At 51.5% G+C, this 16,860-nt stretch overlaps 1 protein-coding gene and 1 long non-coding RNA gene across 2 annotated transcripts in view; one reads left to right on the top strand and one right to left on the bottom strand.

The window, feature by feature from the left end:
- Atp2b2 (ATPase plasma membrane Ca2+ transporting 2) overlaps positions 1-16,860 on the top strand; it is a 98,346-nt gene that overhangs the window by 66,462 nt on the left and 15,024 nt on the right. The window contains exons 10-14 of the mRNA XM_052172890.1: positions 4,102-4,343; positions 5,125-5,359; positions 13,684-13,863; positions 14,048-14,135; positions 16,658-16,764. Coding sequence (XP_052028850.1) covers positions 4,102-4,343; positions 5,125-5,359; positions 13,684-13,863; positions 14,048-14,135; positions 16,658-16,764 — 852 coding nt within the window. The remainder of the gene's footprint in view (positions 1-4,101; positions 4,344-5,124; positions 5,360-13,683; positions 13,864-14,047; positions 14,136-16,657; positions 16,765-16,860) is intronic.
- Positions 8,262-9,734, bottom strand: LOC127679060 (uncharacterized). Its single transcript, XR_007976674.1, has 4 exons — positions 9,625-9,734; positions 9,350-9,415; positions 8,623-8,729; positions 8,262-8,474 (listed from the first exon to the last, which is right to left on the bottom strand). It is a non-coding gene; the product is annotated as an uncharacterized LOC127679060 (long non-coding RNA).

Here is a 16,860-nt window from a genome sequence, read left to right as displayed (position 1 = left end):
GCAGCTGGAGCAAAACCTCAGAGTTTGTCAAGAAGAATAAAGTCAAGAGCGAAGAGGGGAGGGCAACTGCTTCTTAATAACGCATGTAGGCGATTTCAGAGCTCAAGTTCAGAGAAACAAATTGAATTACGGAGGAGGCAGCTCTGCCATTTGCAACACTGGATTGTTTGAAATCCTTTTAGAGGAAAATTAAAATATTTCACAGAGGGTAATAAAATGCTGGGTGCTTGACAGGCATGGCTGCTCGGCTCTCTTGGGCAAATAAGTAATTAGGTATTTTTATTTAAGGCCTCCGTATCGTCATTTTCTTTCATTAGCAGAGGGGTGGAATGCTGTTGTAGAAAACACATAAAACTCTGAACTCACCAGAAAGTTAGTTATAAAATTAGTTCTTAAAGTGTGACATAACTGCATTTAGTGAGCCAAAGGGATGTTCTTGGGGTTTATTATCTCAAGTTCATTTTCAATGTGAAGTTGCCTCAAAACTGTCTCTGCTTCCCCTGACCTGAGCATAGGGTGTTCCTCCAAGGCACGTGGTGCTGAGGCTCAGGTTGGCAGGGCTGAGGCAGCCAGGAGATGTTCTGATCCCTGTGCCTGTCCTAGGTGCTAGGTCAGCCACGGAGGAAGATGCCACTCAGTCCCACCCCACCTCCCTCACTACATCCCGTCGATGTGGAGATGATGATGTGGAGATGACTGGTGTATTTCATGCTCCAAACCTTAGGTTTCACAGATGGGGGAGCTGTGTGCATGTTTGAAATGCTCTGTCCTTCTTGACACCCGTGGGTCTTGGGGTCACTACCTCTAAATGCCTGTATCCCCACATAGCTCTAGTCTGCTCCCCAGGCCTAAACCAAGGCTTCAAGAGTGGAGATAAGCAAGAAAGATGCCCCACCAATGGTGGAGCAGTCTCCCTAGCCCTGAGCTGCTGGCGCAGGCTAGCATTTTTTTTTATTAACTTTAATTGTGTTTTACTTCTGTGCATCCATGGGTGGGTATGTATGTATGTTTGCATAGGCGTGCATGTACATGTGTTGGCAGGTGCCTATAGAGGTCGAAGAGGGTGTCAGATTCCCAGGAGCTGGTGTTCTAGGCATTTGTGAGCTACCCAGGATGGGCTCTGGGGTCCAAACTCTGGCCTCAGGATTAACACTGAGCACCTTTAACTGCTGAACTCATCTGTCAAGGCCCCAGGCTGGCATCTCGACTCCTCCTTTTTCTTGCCTTGGATGCTGTCTTGGCAATATCAAGGAGGGTGAGGGTAGGGATTCAAAAAGCCCCTTTTGCAGGACTGGTCTGAGACCCAGGCAAAGCCACTTCTGGGGTAGAGGGGACACGGATATAACCATTGATATCTGTTCCTCTTCAAATATCTCCAGGCCTAGAGTTATCTCCAGCCGTCATTACTGTTCCAGAAGGACCACCAGCCAAGTAGCTACACGGTTGTTTTTAGTGAGATGGATAGGTGGGTGTCTGGGGGTGCTGGAGGGAGTGTGTGCATTCACAGAGCTGCACTCCCAGCAGCCCCCCTGTTCACCCCAGCCCTAGTGCCCATGTGCAAGCATCTCAAACTGACCCGCATGTCCTACATCTTTCCCGGCCTACCAGTCCACCTTGAGCCATCAGCAAATAGTAGGTAAGCACCTTAGTATGTGCTGGGCTCCATGCTCGCCCTGGGAACTTGGAGGAAATTAAAAATACAAGAGATGTACCCATGCTGGCTGTTTTTAAATCCAAGGAGATATTTGAGTTTGTCCTTAAGGAAGAGAAGGACTTTGCCCACCAGGAAAGGGAAAGGGACTCTTCAGGAGCAGCCCATGTTTTTCTAAGCCTCTGGGACAGGACAGGCTGCTGGAGGCACCAGCAGGCACTGGAGGATGACATGTCAAAGGGGCAAATGGAGAAGAGGGAAAGAGAGAGGAACCAGGAGAAAGGATGAGTCGGTGGTGCTTATTTGGAGAGCAGTTTAAAAGGAGCACGCCAGAGCAGCAAGCACTAACCAGCCTCACGACCAGACCATCGAGTGCTGAGTGGGAGCAGGGGTCAGCCTCCCGATAGGCAGCCTTCAACAAGCAAGACACAGCTACATGCCCGCCCGCTCAAGGCCACTGTGTGCGTGCGTGCGTGCATGCGTGCCAGGTGTTGATACCAGATACCTTCCTCAGTAGTTATTGATTAATTGATTGATTAATTTTGATTGATTGATTGATTGATTGATTGATTGATTGAGACAGGATCTCACTATATAGTGCAGGCTGGACTTACAGAGCTCAACCTGCCTCTGCCTCCCGGGTACTGGGATTAAAGGTGTGCACCACCACACCTGGCTTCACCTTACTTTTTGAGACAGAGTCTCTCACAGAAGATGGGCTCGCCAATTTTGTTCAGCTGTCTGGCCAGCAAGCTCAGAGTCCCCTGTCTCTGACCCCCCAGCGCTGGCATTACAAGTTCATGCTGCCACTCCCATGTTCTCCCATGGGTGCTGAGGGTTCAGACTCAGGTCCTCATGTTGATGTGAGGCACTAGACAGCTAGGCCATCTCCCCAGCCCTGTTCAGCCAGAAATAACTCTTCTATATGCTCTAACTTAAATCACAATCATGAAGATGGTCCGCCCACACCGTGGACTGAAAGGTATGGTTCTCAAGTGGCTTTGCTGAGTAAAAATGCCAGGACATCTATGACGTCCTGTTTGCTTTCAGGTATGCACCATGCTTGACGTGACTGACATGGGCTTGACATGACATGACATGGCCTCTCAGTGGTAAAGCATGTACATAGATCTGTATGTGATCTCTATCATACACCAAAGCGAAAAGGAGATGAGGTGATCAGAGGTGTGGAAACTGGTGGCTAGAGGCAGAGAAATGGCAGATTGTGGCTGTCCAAGGAAGAGACAAGAACACGTGATAAACTCTCCTCTTTAGACATCGTGATGGAATTCATGCCATGCCTTGGTAAAGAAGCAAGTGCCATGTATGCATGTGGGTCTGAATGGGGTTGCTTTGATTGTATCTGCGCCCCTGCCTTGTTATGGTTCTGTTGCTATGGGGATGTGAGAGGCTAACATTGGGAGAAGCTTCAAGGAGAGTGCCGGAGGACCTCCTGTGTTAGTTTTGATCAGCAGTTACCTTAAAATAAAATGCCACCACACACACCCAGTGATGATTACAAACAAATTAAAGATCGGGACCAGTTCTGGGTCCAATGGTAAATTCTGCAGATGAGAAATACAGAGAGGGATTCAACTTTTTTAAAAAAGAAAGAACTTGCTAGACATTCTGGCACACATTTGTCATCTCAGCACTTGGGAGCTAAGGGCAAGAGGATGAAGAGTTTAAGAACATGATTGGCTGTGTGGTAAGTTCAAATTCAGCCCAAGCTACATGAGACAGACCGAATCGCAAAATATGAGAAGAGTTTGAAGTATTTATAAAGACCTCTATTTCTTATATCATTGACTTTTTTATATTGTATAATGTACTGTTTGGTTTATGCTAATGTGACACAAGCTAGAGTCACCTAGGTAGAGGAACCTCAGCTGAGAGAATGTCTCTATCAGACAGGCCTGTGAGCAAGCTTTTGGGGCAGTTTTTTTTTTCATGATTAAAACCTACTGTGGGAGAGCCCAGTATGGGAGGTGCCATCCCTGGATTGTCCTGAGTGGTGTGAGAGAACAGCTAAGCAAGCTGTGAGGAGCAAATCATTAAACAGCTTCCTCCATGGCTTCTGCTGCAGTTCCTGCCTCCAGGTTCCTGCCTTGAGTTCCTGCCCTGGCTTCTCTTAATGATGGACTATGATCAGGACATGTAAGCTAAAATATATCATTTTCTCCCCAAGTTGCTTTTAGTCATAGTTTTTGTCACAATGGAAAGCAAACTAGAACATAAATCATCCATAATTTAAAAAAAAAAATCTTAATGACCAGCCCCAGAACCAGGACTAGCCTGGAATGTCTCAGAGGCCCACATCTTAGCCACCAGGGGCCCAGGATTCCTGGAGGCTCAGCCATGCAGCAGTTTCGGGGTCAAAATGATAACCAGGTCAGCGACTCCCCTGTGGCGAGTCCTGCCCTGCACAAGTCACCCACCTTTCTCCACAGCCCCCAGAAAAAGAGGGCGCCCTGCCCCGGCAGGTGGGCAACAAGACAGAGTGCGGCCTGCTGGGCTTTGTGCTGGACCTGAGGCAGGACTACGAGCCAGTGCGCAGCCAGATGCCGGAGGAGAAGCTGTATAAGGTGTACACCTTCAACTCCGTGCGCAAGTCCATGAGCACCGTCATCAAGATGCCTGACGAGAGCTTCCGCATGTACAGCAAGGGTGCCTCGGAGATTGTGCTCAAAAAGTAAGCCCCGCCCCCTCACAGCCGTGGGTGTCTGTGTCATACATCACCACCCCCATGCAGGCCGGACCTAAGCAAGTCACTCCCCACCACCACCACCCGCACCTCAGTTTCCCCATTTGTACATTGGTCAAACCCAGAGATTTTCAACCCTGACTTGTAGTACATTAGAGTCACCTCAATGAAAAGAAAAGAAGGGAAAAGAAAAGGAAAGGAAAGGAAAGGAAAGGAAAGGAAAGGAAAGAAAAGAAAAGGAAAGAAAAGAAAAAGAAGCTGGGCATGGTAGTGCACACTAATCCCAGCTCTGAGGAGGCAGAGGCAGGAGGATATCTGAGTTCGAGGCCAGCCTGGCCTACATTGAGACCTCTCTCAGAGAGAGAGAGAGAGCAAGAAGGATAGGAGGAAAGGAAAGGACAACAGAGCATTGATTCCTGTCGTATCCCAGACAGTTCCGATTGGAACCATGAAGGCTGGCCTACACCTTTGTTTTATTAGATGCTCCTCAGGTAAGCCCAATAGCCAAGCAAGGAAGAAAAGCACTGGCCTGGGTTTAGGGCTTCCCAAGCTATCTCATGTATGGTACGGCTTTTCTTGGCAACTAGAACCTCCCAAACACTGCACAAAGCAGACAGCTGAGGGGCCTGGGACAAATATTGTAAAAGGCCACCTGGTGATACTCCAGGCCTGCTGCATGCATTGAGGCATTATGGGAAGCAGATCTGGTGGGCATTTAATGACCAAGGTAGGTGGGCCTCATTCATATCCTTTCCTTCCCATCCCCCAGGTGCTGCAAGATCCTCAGTGGGGCAGGGGAGGCCCGTGTCTTCCGGCCCCGAGACAGGGATGAGATGGTTAAGAAGGTGATCGAACCCATGGCCTGTGACGGGCTCCGTACCATCTGTGTGGCCTACCGTGACTTCCCCAGCAGCCCTGAGCCTGACTGGGACAATGAGAATGACATTCTCAATGAACTCACGTGCATCTGCGTGGTGGGCATCGAAGACCCAGTGCGACCTGAGGTAGGCCCTGATGTCAGCGAGCTTGGGGACCCGGGAGCTCTGCGTCCTTGGCTCTCTAAGCTTCAGGTCCCCATGTAACAGGATCAGGACCCTTCTGCTCTCAAAGATTTTTACTCTAAAACCAATGTAGCCATGCTTAGACACTGTCTACTCAGAAGGACTGGGAAGGACTCCCCACACAGGTGCTGCTCTGACTAAGAACCGTATTTATACTGTCCCTCCAGTCCCCAAGGGTGCTTCCTTCCTGACTACCTAGGGACAGGTGTAGGGCTTGCCTAGCTGCAGAAGCCTCTCACCGCATGAGATGTAGCTATTATCCGATCTGGATCCCAAGCCTCCGTTATAGCTAGGCACACAGGGCATCCTCCACTGCATCCTCCGTTACAGCTAGGTACACAGGGCATTCTCCCAGAAGAACCCAGGGCATAATATTCTGTCAGTTTTGCAGTCTCTGTTTGCCCAGAGGTGACTTGGCAACAAGGTCCCCTGACCAGCCTCCTATGACAGCCACAATCTGCCTTCAGCAGGCATCTGGGAGACAAGGCTCCAAGTTAATGTCCGGTCCCATTCCCAACAAAAGGGTCAGACGGCTTCACCCATGTGATAAGGATAAAGGAGGTATCTGCAGTGCTGGGGGAGCTGTCCAGCTCCAGGCCTGTCATGGTCACAGAAGAAGAGTTGTGTGGTACGTGTCTGTCAGTGCCAGATTAGGCTTCATGAAAAGATGTTAGTGCTATGGCCAGGCAAAGCATTCACTTACCCAGGGTACCCAGAGAGTACAGCTGTAAGATCTGGCTCCTCTTCCCCTTAGGCTGGGGGGAGGGGGTCCTCCTTGGCCTTGACTGTGAGATTTGGCCCTGGTATCCAGAAGGAACATCTTCCTACAACAAGGGTGGATTCTGTATCCTGCCACGCCCCACTCTGCCACGCCCTGCCACGCCCTGCACTGATAGTGTTCTCTTTGGGCATCTGGCCACTGCCTGCTCTCTCAGAGCTCTCGTGGTCCCTTTATAAAAGTGGAGATAGGTGAAGAGCTGTCTTCCATGCGCCTGCCTGCTGCTGTAGGTCTCTTGTCTTCCAAAGAACACATGAAACCAGGACACAGACATGGGCTTTTACATCCTGGAAGCTACAAGAGGCATCAGAGTAAGCCCAGGGATCAGACAGACCTGGATTCCCATGTGCTAGCCTTGGAGATCCAATGGGCTGTGTGGCATTGAGCCACTTGCATAACCTCTCTGAGCCGTATCAGTAGCCTGGACATAACAGTATCTTCCTCCATGCCCACACATGCCCCTGAGATAGTGTAAGGGAGCAGACTACATACATGGGAACCCCAAAACCAGCATATAGGTCAGTGGCCCAAAATTAAGGCTATGTAATGGCCTTCCTGACTGAGTCGTGTCTCAGGACTCTGTATTGGCAACAGCCTGACCTTCAGAATATGCAGGGGCTTGTGGGAGAATGCATGAGAATGAATGGTCTTATCCCAACTCTCTGGTAGTGTTCTCTATCTATCTATCTATCTATCTCTATCTCTATCTCTATCTCTGTCTCTGTCTCTGTCTCTGTCTCTATCTCTATCTCTATCTCTATCTCTATCTCTATCTCTCTATCTCTATCTCTATCTCTATCTCTATCTCTATCTCTATCTCTATCTCTATCTCTCCAGAACAGAAAGTTTGCCTCTTTATCATCTTTTTGTGGCCCCTCTTCTTATCTGCCTGCCTATCATGGATCTATCTGTCTAACGCCCAGTCCCTGAAGATGGTTTTCAGCCTCCCAGGACAGCAGCGATTGTCACCAGCAGGGAGCAGGCTCAGGCCTCCCAGAGCTGGGTTATGTATTATCACCTTATGGAGATCACTGGGCGGAGGTTTGTCTTGACGTGCGCTAGGCCACCAGCCCGTGCCCTGCCAGCCCCTCCCTGTACGTCCTTCTGTGCAGTCTCCTCCAGCTCCAGACTGACCCTGCCCCTACCAGCTGGAAACATCCTTACAGAGGAGTTAGTAACACGTGGAACCACCTGAGAATTCCATGAAGTCAAACATGCCAGACGTGTCTCTGCCCCACTTCTGTTTTAAATGCTGTTCATGGATTTCACAATTACTGTAGTGAGTGGAGATTTGAACCCTGGTCTCATTCAGGCCCTTCTCTGCTCGTCAGTTTATAAATGAGCACATTGGGCCCTGAGAGACCAGGATAGTCCCAAAGTCCCACTGTGAAGTGGATGGGCAGATCCAGAGTAGACCTGGTGTTCTAGACCTTGGCCCAGATGCCACAGAAAGGAGCTGGAAGGACGGAGAGGCCTATAGAGAGATCCGGCCCAAGACCTTGGAGCAAGGCTTGAGCCCCTGGACTTTTGGATGACAGCATTGTCACTAGAGTTCTTGCCTCAAACACAGATCTGGCAAGGGCCAGCTGGACACAGCCCAAGCCTTGCCCCCACCAAGCCACCTGCTTTCTGGGGCCTTCCTCTTCTATTTACAGAATGAGTGTTGACTCAGGGGCCCTTTCCTTCCAGACTCCGACATCTTCAGCTCAGAGGCAGCTGCTAGAAGCCTCACATCTACACCCGCCAGGTCTTCCACCAGCCCACCCTCCTGCCCACCCTCCTGCCCACCGCCCTCAGTCATCCAGGCTTCTCACCCACGGCCTCCTGGGACAAGTATGCAGAAATGCATGCTACGATGTTAGCAAGGCAGCTTGGCTCAGTGGATAAAACCGTTAACCATGCAAGACGTCATCTTCATCTCTAGAACTCTGGTAAAGGCGGAGGAAGGAGAGCGCTAACTCTACAAAGCTGTCCTCTGACCACCACACATGCACTGTAGCATGTAAAAATCACACACACACACACACACACACACACACGAATAAGTTATTTTAATTTCTAAGGAGTTGGGAGCTGCAGTTTTCTCGAGTGACAGCAGAGGGTTGGGCACCAGCTTTAACACGCCCTTCGGATATTCTCTCACGGGTGATGGATCAATTCCTTCTCTCATTAATGAAACAAAACACCTGACCAACACAACTTAATGGAGGAAGGCCTACCTAAGCTCCTGTTTTGGAGATGGCACCGTGGCAGGGGTGTGAGGCACTGGTCACATCACATCTGTAGTCAGGAAGCCGAGAGAAGAATGCTGGGTCTCAGTCACTGTCTCCTCAGTGTTTGCTCTGATACCCCAGCCCATAGACAGACGCTGCCGACTTCCATGGAGGATTTTCCCACTTCAGTTCATCTAACCTGAAAAATCTCTCACCATCATGGCCAGAGAGTTGACCCCAAGATGATTGCAGATGCTATTAATGCAGTCAATATGAAATGCCACAGGTGACCTGCGGTAACATCTCCAGGGCTTCAGTTTCTCTGTTTGGGAATGAGAAAGTTGGGTGATGTGGATCCCAGAGTTAAACCAGCAGAGCTGTGGGGTGGGGTGGGATGGGGTGAGGTGGAGCGGGCCTTCTGTTAAGATTTGAACCTATAGCCTCATTCTGACAAAGCCCTAATTCCTACCTCACAGTGAGAGCCCATCACACACAGGCCCCAGTTCCCACCTCACAGTGAGTCCCCACCACACCTAGGCCCCAGTTTCCACCTCACAGTGAGAACCCATCATACCCAGGCCTCAGTTACCACCTCACAGTGAGCCCCCACCACACTCAGGCCCCAGTTCCCACCTCACATTGAGTCCCCACCACACTCAGGCCCCAGTTCCCACCTCACATTGAGTCCCCACCACACCCAGGCCTCAGTTTCCACCTCACAGTGAGTCCCCACCACACCCAGGCCCCAGTTCCCACCTCACAGTGAGTCCCCACCACACCCAGGCCCCAGTTCCCACCTTACAGTGAGAACCAATCATACCCAGGCCCAGTTCCCACCTCACAGTGAGCCCCTACCACACCCAGGCCCCAGTTCCCACCTCCCACCTCACAGTAAGCCCCTGTCACCAGTCTTGTGGGTGACTTGTCACATGATGTCCTCACCTGTGTCAAGTGTCTCTTGTAGCTTTCCTGACTCTGTTCCCTGTCCCTTTTCCCGGCGCATGGCTCCTGGAGTCACAAAATTAGCACCCTGTACTAGGCTCCAGAATGTTGAGGCCCAGGCAGAGGGGCTCTGCGGTGGGTCCCCACACTTTCCAGGGCTCCCACTCCCAACACTCTTCACCTCCCTCAGTTTCCCCGGCAGCCTCACCGCCTTCCTCCCTCAGGCCCACCCAAGCCAAGCCAAAGGAACATCAAGTGTTCACCAAAGTCCCTACTCAAAATAATCCCAAGGCTGACAGAAGCTAGCTCGGAGGAAGCCGTCAGGAGAGCATCGATCTGGGACAGGCTGGGGTTACCCAGGGCGGGGTGTTCAGAGCCCTCGGAGTCACAGACACCGGCTGTCACCAGAAACAGCAGATGTTTAAAAGCCTTTATGTAATGACAACAGGAAGCGCCCGTTTCCTGCTTTTCCTCAGTGAGAATATCTTGGATAATTTTAGCAGAGGAAGCCACTTTTTAAAATAAACTGGTTTTATTTATATGGAAAGCATATTTCAAGCAGACCCCTGAGACTGGAGTCTTAATGATGTCGATCCTCAGCGCTCAGAACAATTGAATATTCACTGCTGTTTGTGGAGTGAATGAGTGAGCATGAAAAAAAACCTTCAGAACAACTTAATGAAGTGTCCCTCTGGGCTGGAGGGACTGAGACGCCCGTGGAGCTGAGAGCTCTGAGCGTAGGAGACAAGAATACACTGCCATCGAGAGGCTGAGGGGAAAGATGTTCCCGGCAGCCAGCCGGGGCAGAGGGCAAAGAGAAGGAATGGGAAACCCAAACTTAATCACTGTAACAAAACACTGGAGGTTATCTGCTTATAAAAGGAGGAGGAGAGGCCCAGTGGGGCTCACAGACTTCAGCGCTGTCAGTTGACGGTCAGTGGGCCTGTGGCAAGATGGTAGCACATCTTGACAGAGCACACGGCAGAGCCACACAACCAGCTCACGTCAGAGCTGAGAAGCAAGAAGCACAAGAACCGGGGTCCCAGAGTTCCCTTCCAAGACACACCACACATACAACCCCCATCTTAAAGGCTCTAGCACCTGCTGACAGCGCCACCCTGGGGACCTAACTTCAACATATGAGCCCTTAGGGAAGGAACATTCCAGACCGGAACTGCTGCAGATGCTGCATTGCTGGGTCACTGGAGTGAAACTGCTGCAGATGCTGCATTGCTGACTCCTGTGACTGGAACTGCTGCAGATGCTGCATTGCTGGCTCTTGTGACCAGAACTGCTGCAGATGCTGCATTGCTGCCTCTTGTGACCAGAACTGCTGCAGATGCTGCACTGCTGGGTCACTGGACTGAAACTGCTGCAGATGCTGCATTGCTGACTCTTGTGACCGGAACTGCTGCAGATGCTGCATTGCTGGCCCTTGTGACCGGAACTGCTGCAGATGCTGCATTGCTGGCTCTTGTGACCGGAACTGCTGCAGATGCTGCATTGCTGGCTCTTGTGAGGGCCCCCATTGGATTTATGAGAGAAAAGCCTAGCAGGGTGCTTGGAGCCTTGTGCTTCTCCCAGAACTGCTATTTTGTGGTTTTGGTTGGTTGGTTGGTTGGTTGGTTTGATTTGTTTGTTTTTGCTTTGGGTTTTTTGTTTGTGAGTTCAAGTCTAGCCTGATCCACATAGAAAGATATACACACACACAAACACACACACACATTGTATAGCACAACCCCAAAGCCCCCACACCCAAAGCTTTCTCTGTCCGTATGCCTTGAGATCAGCAGTGTGGACAGGACTGCTCTCTGTGTGCTCTGTCTACATGGCCTGAGCTCCTGCACGCTCCCTCAAACCTAAACCTCAGTTGTTTTTAACAGAACTGGCTCAAACACCCCTTCCTCCAAGAAGCACGCCCTGGTTTCTCCTCCACTCACCTTCCCCTATGCTTTCCAGAGCCCTTAGTCTCAGCCTGCGCTGAAGTCCATGTCTCCTAAAGCCCCCATCTCTGTAGGAGATTTCAGGTATGACAGAGTAACACTCCATCTGAGAAAAATAAAGGTTCTTTGAAAGAATAAGCCATAAACTGTGGCTCAGTGGACCTCAGAGGAAGGGAGCACCCCAGGTGCTCACCAGGGCTGTGCGAGCAGAGACTAGGCCAAGCATCTGCTGGGTTACCTAAGACAGATCTAGGCAATGCGCAGAGGGATGGATTCAGATGATGCAAAGCCCCTTCCCACTCTAGGACCTTCTAAACACTTTGGTCCCTCCTTAGGGACCAAAGCCAAGTAAAGCACAGGTTTCTAGAAGAACAGCAGCTCTGGGGCTCAAGGCAAGTGTGCCACCTACAAACACACACACACATACACACATTGAGCCGGGCAGTGGTGGTGCACGCCTATAATCCCAGCACTCTGGGAGACAGAGGCAGGTGATATTAGTTCAAGGCCAGCCTGGTCTACAGAGTGAGTTCCAGGACAGCCAGGGCTACAACAAAGAAACCCCTGTCTGGAAAACAAACAAACAAACAAAAAACCAAAAACACATATACACACATACACACACAAGCATACATACAGTCATGTACACACATATGTATATAGTACACGTATACACAGTCACATACATGCATCATACACACACAAACACACATGTATACACACATACATATAGTCACATACATGCAGTCATACAGAGTCTCACACATATACATCATACACACACATACTTATATACATTCTCACATATCACATATACATATATAATATACACATGTATATCATATGCTCATACATATAGTCACATACATAGTCTCACACACACACACATACATACACACACATACATGCTGTGATTCTGTATCCTCATCTCTGACTCGAAAGGATGCCAGTCCTGCCCTCATTTGACCGTGACCACCCCAAACGCACTTTCTTGCAGAAAGGTCTTGTCACACATAGAACAGAGGGTCCTGTAGGGTTTAGTTCACACCCTTTCCAGTGGCTTGGCAGGGCAGGGGTGGGAATGAGGGCTCAGGTCCACTGTGTGCAAGAAGAGTTGGGTGCTGGGCTGACCTGACAGGCCCAAGATTCTAGCATGCTCCGGGTCTCTGCACACAGTGGTATGTTCTCTCTTACAGAGACACTTGGCGGCAGGTTCCCCTCACCATGTCTGCCCCCCTCACTGTCTCTGTCTGCCCCCTCACTATGTCTCTGTCTGCCCCCCTCACCATGTCTCTGTCTGCCCCCCTCACCATGTCTCTGTCTGCCCCCCTCACCATGTCTCTGTCTGCCCCCCTCACTGTCTCTGTCTGCCCCCTCACTATGTCTCTGTCTGCCCCCTCACTATGTCTCTGTCTGCTCCCCTCACTATGTCTCTGTCTGCCCCCTCACCATGTCTCTGTCTGCCCCCCTCACCATGTCTCTGTCTGCCCCCCTCACTGTCTCTGTCTGCCCCCTCACTATGTCTCTGTCTGCCCCCTCACCATGTCTCTGTCTGCCCCCTCACCATGTCTCTGTCTGCCCCCCTCACTGTCTCTGTCTGCCCCCTCACTATGTCTCTGTCTGCCCCCTCACTATGTCTCTGTCTGCTCCCCTCACTATGTCTCTGTCTGCCCCCGCTTTGGTTCCCAGTTACTCATCCGGTCATCCGTGAACACCAACATTGGCTATGCATCCTGGCCACTCTAAGGGGGAGGCTGCTGAGAGGGGTGGGCCTTGTTGCCTTCTGATTGGCTGACCAGAAGTCAGTGTGTCAATTCAGTCAGCAAAAGCCCAGTGCTGTGTCCCTTTCAGTCCTGTTTAACATGAAGAAGCACCATTTGCATTTATTCTAAATCTGTGTAAACAAAGTGACCTCAAATGCACATGACTCACACACACACACACACACCAAACATTGAAAATACACAAAGGGATGGATCACGGAGCTTGTAGGTGCAGCCTGGAGAAGTTAAGTATACTTTGTCCACCACTCTCCACTCTTGCCTGAGGCCAGACTTATGGGTGGATTTTTTAGGATTTTCCCAGTGCCCTTTGTCCAGGTCAGAAACAGTAAGCTTCATCTCAGGATAGACTCTCACCGTCGGTAGGTAGTAGCTGCCTGGTACTCTGAGCGCTGAGAATTCTGAGATCCTACCGAATTTAATCAGAGGATGTTGTGATCAATTGGTAATGCCTGTCACAAACAAAAGGAAGGCCATAGGCACCATCAGCCTCTCCTGGTTAGTTACCTAGGGAGATTTCCTGGAAGAAGAGTCGGCCCTGGGTGTTTTTAGGACAAGGAAGACCTGCCTAACTGGTGCCCTCCTGCGTGGCTCTTGCCCTCTCTTACAGGTCCCAGAAGCCATTCGCAAGTGCCAGCGGGCAGGTATCACAGTCCGCATGGTCACTGGTGACAACATCAACACAGCCCGGGCCATCGCCATCAAGTGCGGCATTATCCACCCTGGAGAGGACTTCCTGTGCCTGGAAGGCAAAGAATTCAATCGGAGGATCCGCAACGAGAAGGGGGAGGTACGCATGCGCATGCACCCACCGCAAAGGCTCTGCCGTGGGCCAAGCTCGAGAGGGATCCGGGAGGCAAGGGCCCCGCATGCTTGAACAGAAGCCAGCTGGTGCGCCCCGAAGAGCCCAGTGACTCTGCATGGGGCTCGATTTCTCTCTGAGACCCCCACCGACATACCACACCCCTCTCCAGATTGAACAGGAGCGGATTGACAAAATCTGGCCAAAGCTGAGGGTGCTGGCTCGCTCCTCGCCCACGGATAAGCACACCCTGGTCAAAGGTAAGCCTGGGTACCACCTATGGTAATTGTGAGTCCAGAACTCACCCGGCCTAAACCACGCCCAATTTGTATGGCATTGCGCCTTCCTCACTGTGGACTCTGGCTGCTCCTTCACTATGACAACACAGGCTCCGCAGCAGAAGGAAAGAGGGCTCACAAGGGATTCTCCTCCCCTGGGACCCTCTGACTAGTTCCTTTTCAGCCTTGGGAGGGCTGCAGAGGCCCCTGGGGAGTCTGAGGAGACTGTGAGACTCTCTTCTGCTCCTCCAACCTCCTCTTGAGCCTGGGCCTAGCTGGGCTAGAGGTGGCCTAGTCCATATGCATAAAGCCTTTGTCGTGCAGACCTTCAGGAACCTTCCGCAAAGTCTGCTCTCTTGTGGCTTGGCGGTATTTGCCACTCTTTGTCATCTGAAAGGCAGCCTGTCTTCCTCCTCCATCTGGCCCAGAACTTAGGAAGTTGAGACTCGTAGGAAGCTTCCAGCCAACCTTTATAAGCAGACCCAGAGGACGAGAAGTCCCAGGAATAGCAGAAGTCTAGAACATCCCCCTCATTGGCGCATCACCACTCACAAAGCCTCAGGGACCCCGATCAGCACTAATGCGTCTCAGTACTCCCACTACCCTCTCTGAAGCCTTGGCAAGCCTGTCCACTCTGGGTCTCAGTTTCCCCATCTGTAAAATGTCTAGAAGGTGGGGTTTTTACTTCTGCCTAGGATAACCCCTAGGCACCTTAGACTCATGTGTCTTCCAGTTAGAGACAGATGTGGCCCGCGGCTAGAAGCATGGAGCCCCAGGACCTCAGACACCACAGCAGAGGCCTAGCTCACCGGTCATTCCTCACTGACTCCGCAGTTCACTCCCTGACTCTTTCACTGAGCATTTATGGAGGACCTGCTGTGTGCTCTAGCTGGTCCTCCACCATGGACAGCACAGGCTCCACAGGACAGGCACCAGACCACATACCTGCACAGTGCAGGAGGCTGTTCTGCTCCAGCCACTGGACTCTTGCTCAGGCTGCGGAGGATATGAAGCCCCAGGGATGTGGGTGGAGGGAGGTTCTGTGATCCAGACAGCATGGGGATCAGAGCCTCTGATGTCATCAGGGAGAAACAAGAGGAAGCTGGGGGAGATTGACCTTGGCCATGGTGGGCCAATGGTGGTGTCACTGCATGGGCTAAAGGGATATACAGTGGAGGGTCAGGAGAGGAAGTGTGACCTGAAGGCAGAGGCGTTACCGGGATCTTCCAAATGTGACAGCTGCAGTAAGGATGGGTAGAGTACTATGTGTGAGTCAATGAGTCAAAGTAGGTTGTGTATGGATACAGTATGGAGAAACAACAGGGAATCCCATAGAGTGCTCCTGTGCAGACCCTGCTACTTGCCCACCCCCATTACCTGGGTGTCAGGCATGACAGACATGATAAGATGCTGATCATTTAATGTAAGTCTTCCAGGGTCTCTGAAGTCCTAGTAGTACCATTTGCAATAGACAGCCATTGTCAAGAAAATGTGGGCCTCGGCTAGAACCCTAGGGGGGGGATGGGCAAATGGGGGGCAGGGAATCCCCAGAACCCAGGGCACCCAACTAAGTGATGACAGAAAGAAGACCAGAGAGACAGAGAGACAGACAGAGGAGGAGGTACCCAGGAGTGGGAGGTACCCAGGAGGGAGGCCTATAGAAGAACACGGCCCACTGTGGGACCAGCTGCTGAGAGGCCAGGAGAGGCAGGATGGAGATGTGACCACAGGAGGCCCCTGGGGAACCAGGCAGCATAGGGCCCAGTGAGTTCCTTGAGTTTGAGGAGCCCAATGAAGGCCTGGGAACCAGGAGAGTCGGAGACTGACCTGCCAACTCCAGAGATAGAGGTTCAAACAGGCGGAGCCAGCCAGTGGGAATAGCCAGGGTCATCTGAAGAACCAGGCATGGAAGCTGGCCTGGGGGTGGGGCAGTTAGAGGGAATGATCCCCCTAACCTGGGAACTTGTCCCCTGCCCTCACAGGCTGCTGCTCTTTGTGTGCCTGGTACAGACAGGGCAATACCCACACACAGACAAGGAGGCCAGAAGCCACAGTTTTGGCATGAGGGGCAGGCATGGTTGTGTTCAATCTGGTTCTTACCAATTATCGTTGAAGATGTACATAAGGAGAGAGGTCACGCCCAATGGGTCAGGATGGCAAATGACATGGTCACGGCCTCCCCACGTGTGACTGGAGTTCCCAGGTAGAACATACTGGAAAACAGGTGTAGGAGTCCCTGCAGATGGAGCGAATCGTGAGTCTGGACAGAACAGCTACAAACCTGTGCTTCTACGTAGTCTGGCAAAGGACTGGAAGAGCAGACAGTACTGGAGAATGGGAAGCCCTGAGCCAGCCTGGGCTAATGAGGAGCCTGGTGACTCTGAACAGGCTGGGAAGAGCAGTGACGGAAGAGGCTGGCTGGACAGACAGACAGACAGGACAGGAGGACATGCAGAGGCTCGGGGCTGGCCACGAGCCCTGAGCACACCCTCTTTATCCACTAGGCATCATCGACAGCACACACACTGAGCAGCGGCAGGTGGTGGCTGTGACGGGGGACGGGACCAACGACGGGCCTGCTCTCAAGAAGGCAGATGTGGGCTTCGCAATGGTAAGGGTATCTTGAAGAGGGCCTCAGGGGGTGTCAGACTGGGTCTCAAAGGCAAGGATAGTAAGCTTGGACCTCACCGCTGCATACTGGCTTGCA

The sequence above is a fragment of the Apodemus sylvaticus genome, chromosome 2, assembly GCF_947179515.1.
Source record: "Apodemus sylvaticus chromosome 2, mApoSyl1.1, whole genome shotgun sequence".
Lineage (NCBI taxonomy): Eukaryota > Metazoa > Chordata > Mammalia > Rodentia > Muridae > Apodemus > Apodemus sylvaticus.
The sequence above is the reverse complement of the archived record's forward strand: the minus strand, read 5'-3'. Positions and strand labels throughout refer to the sequence as shown.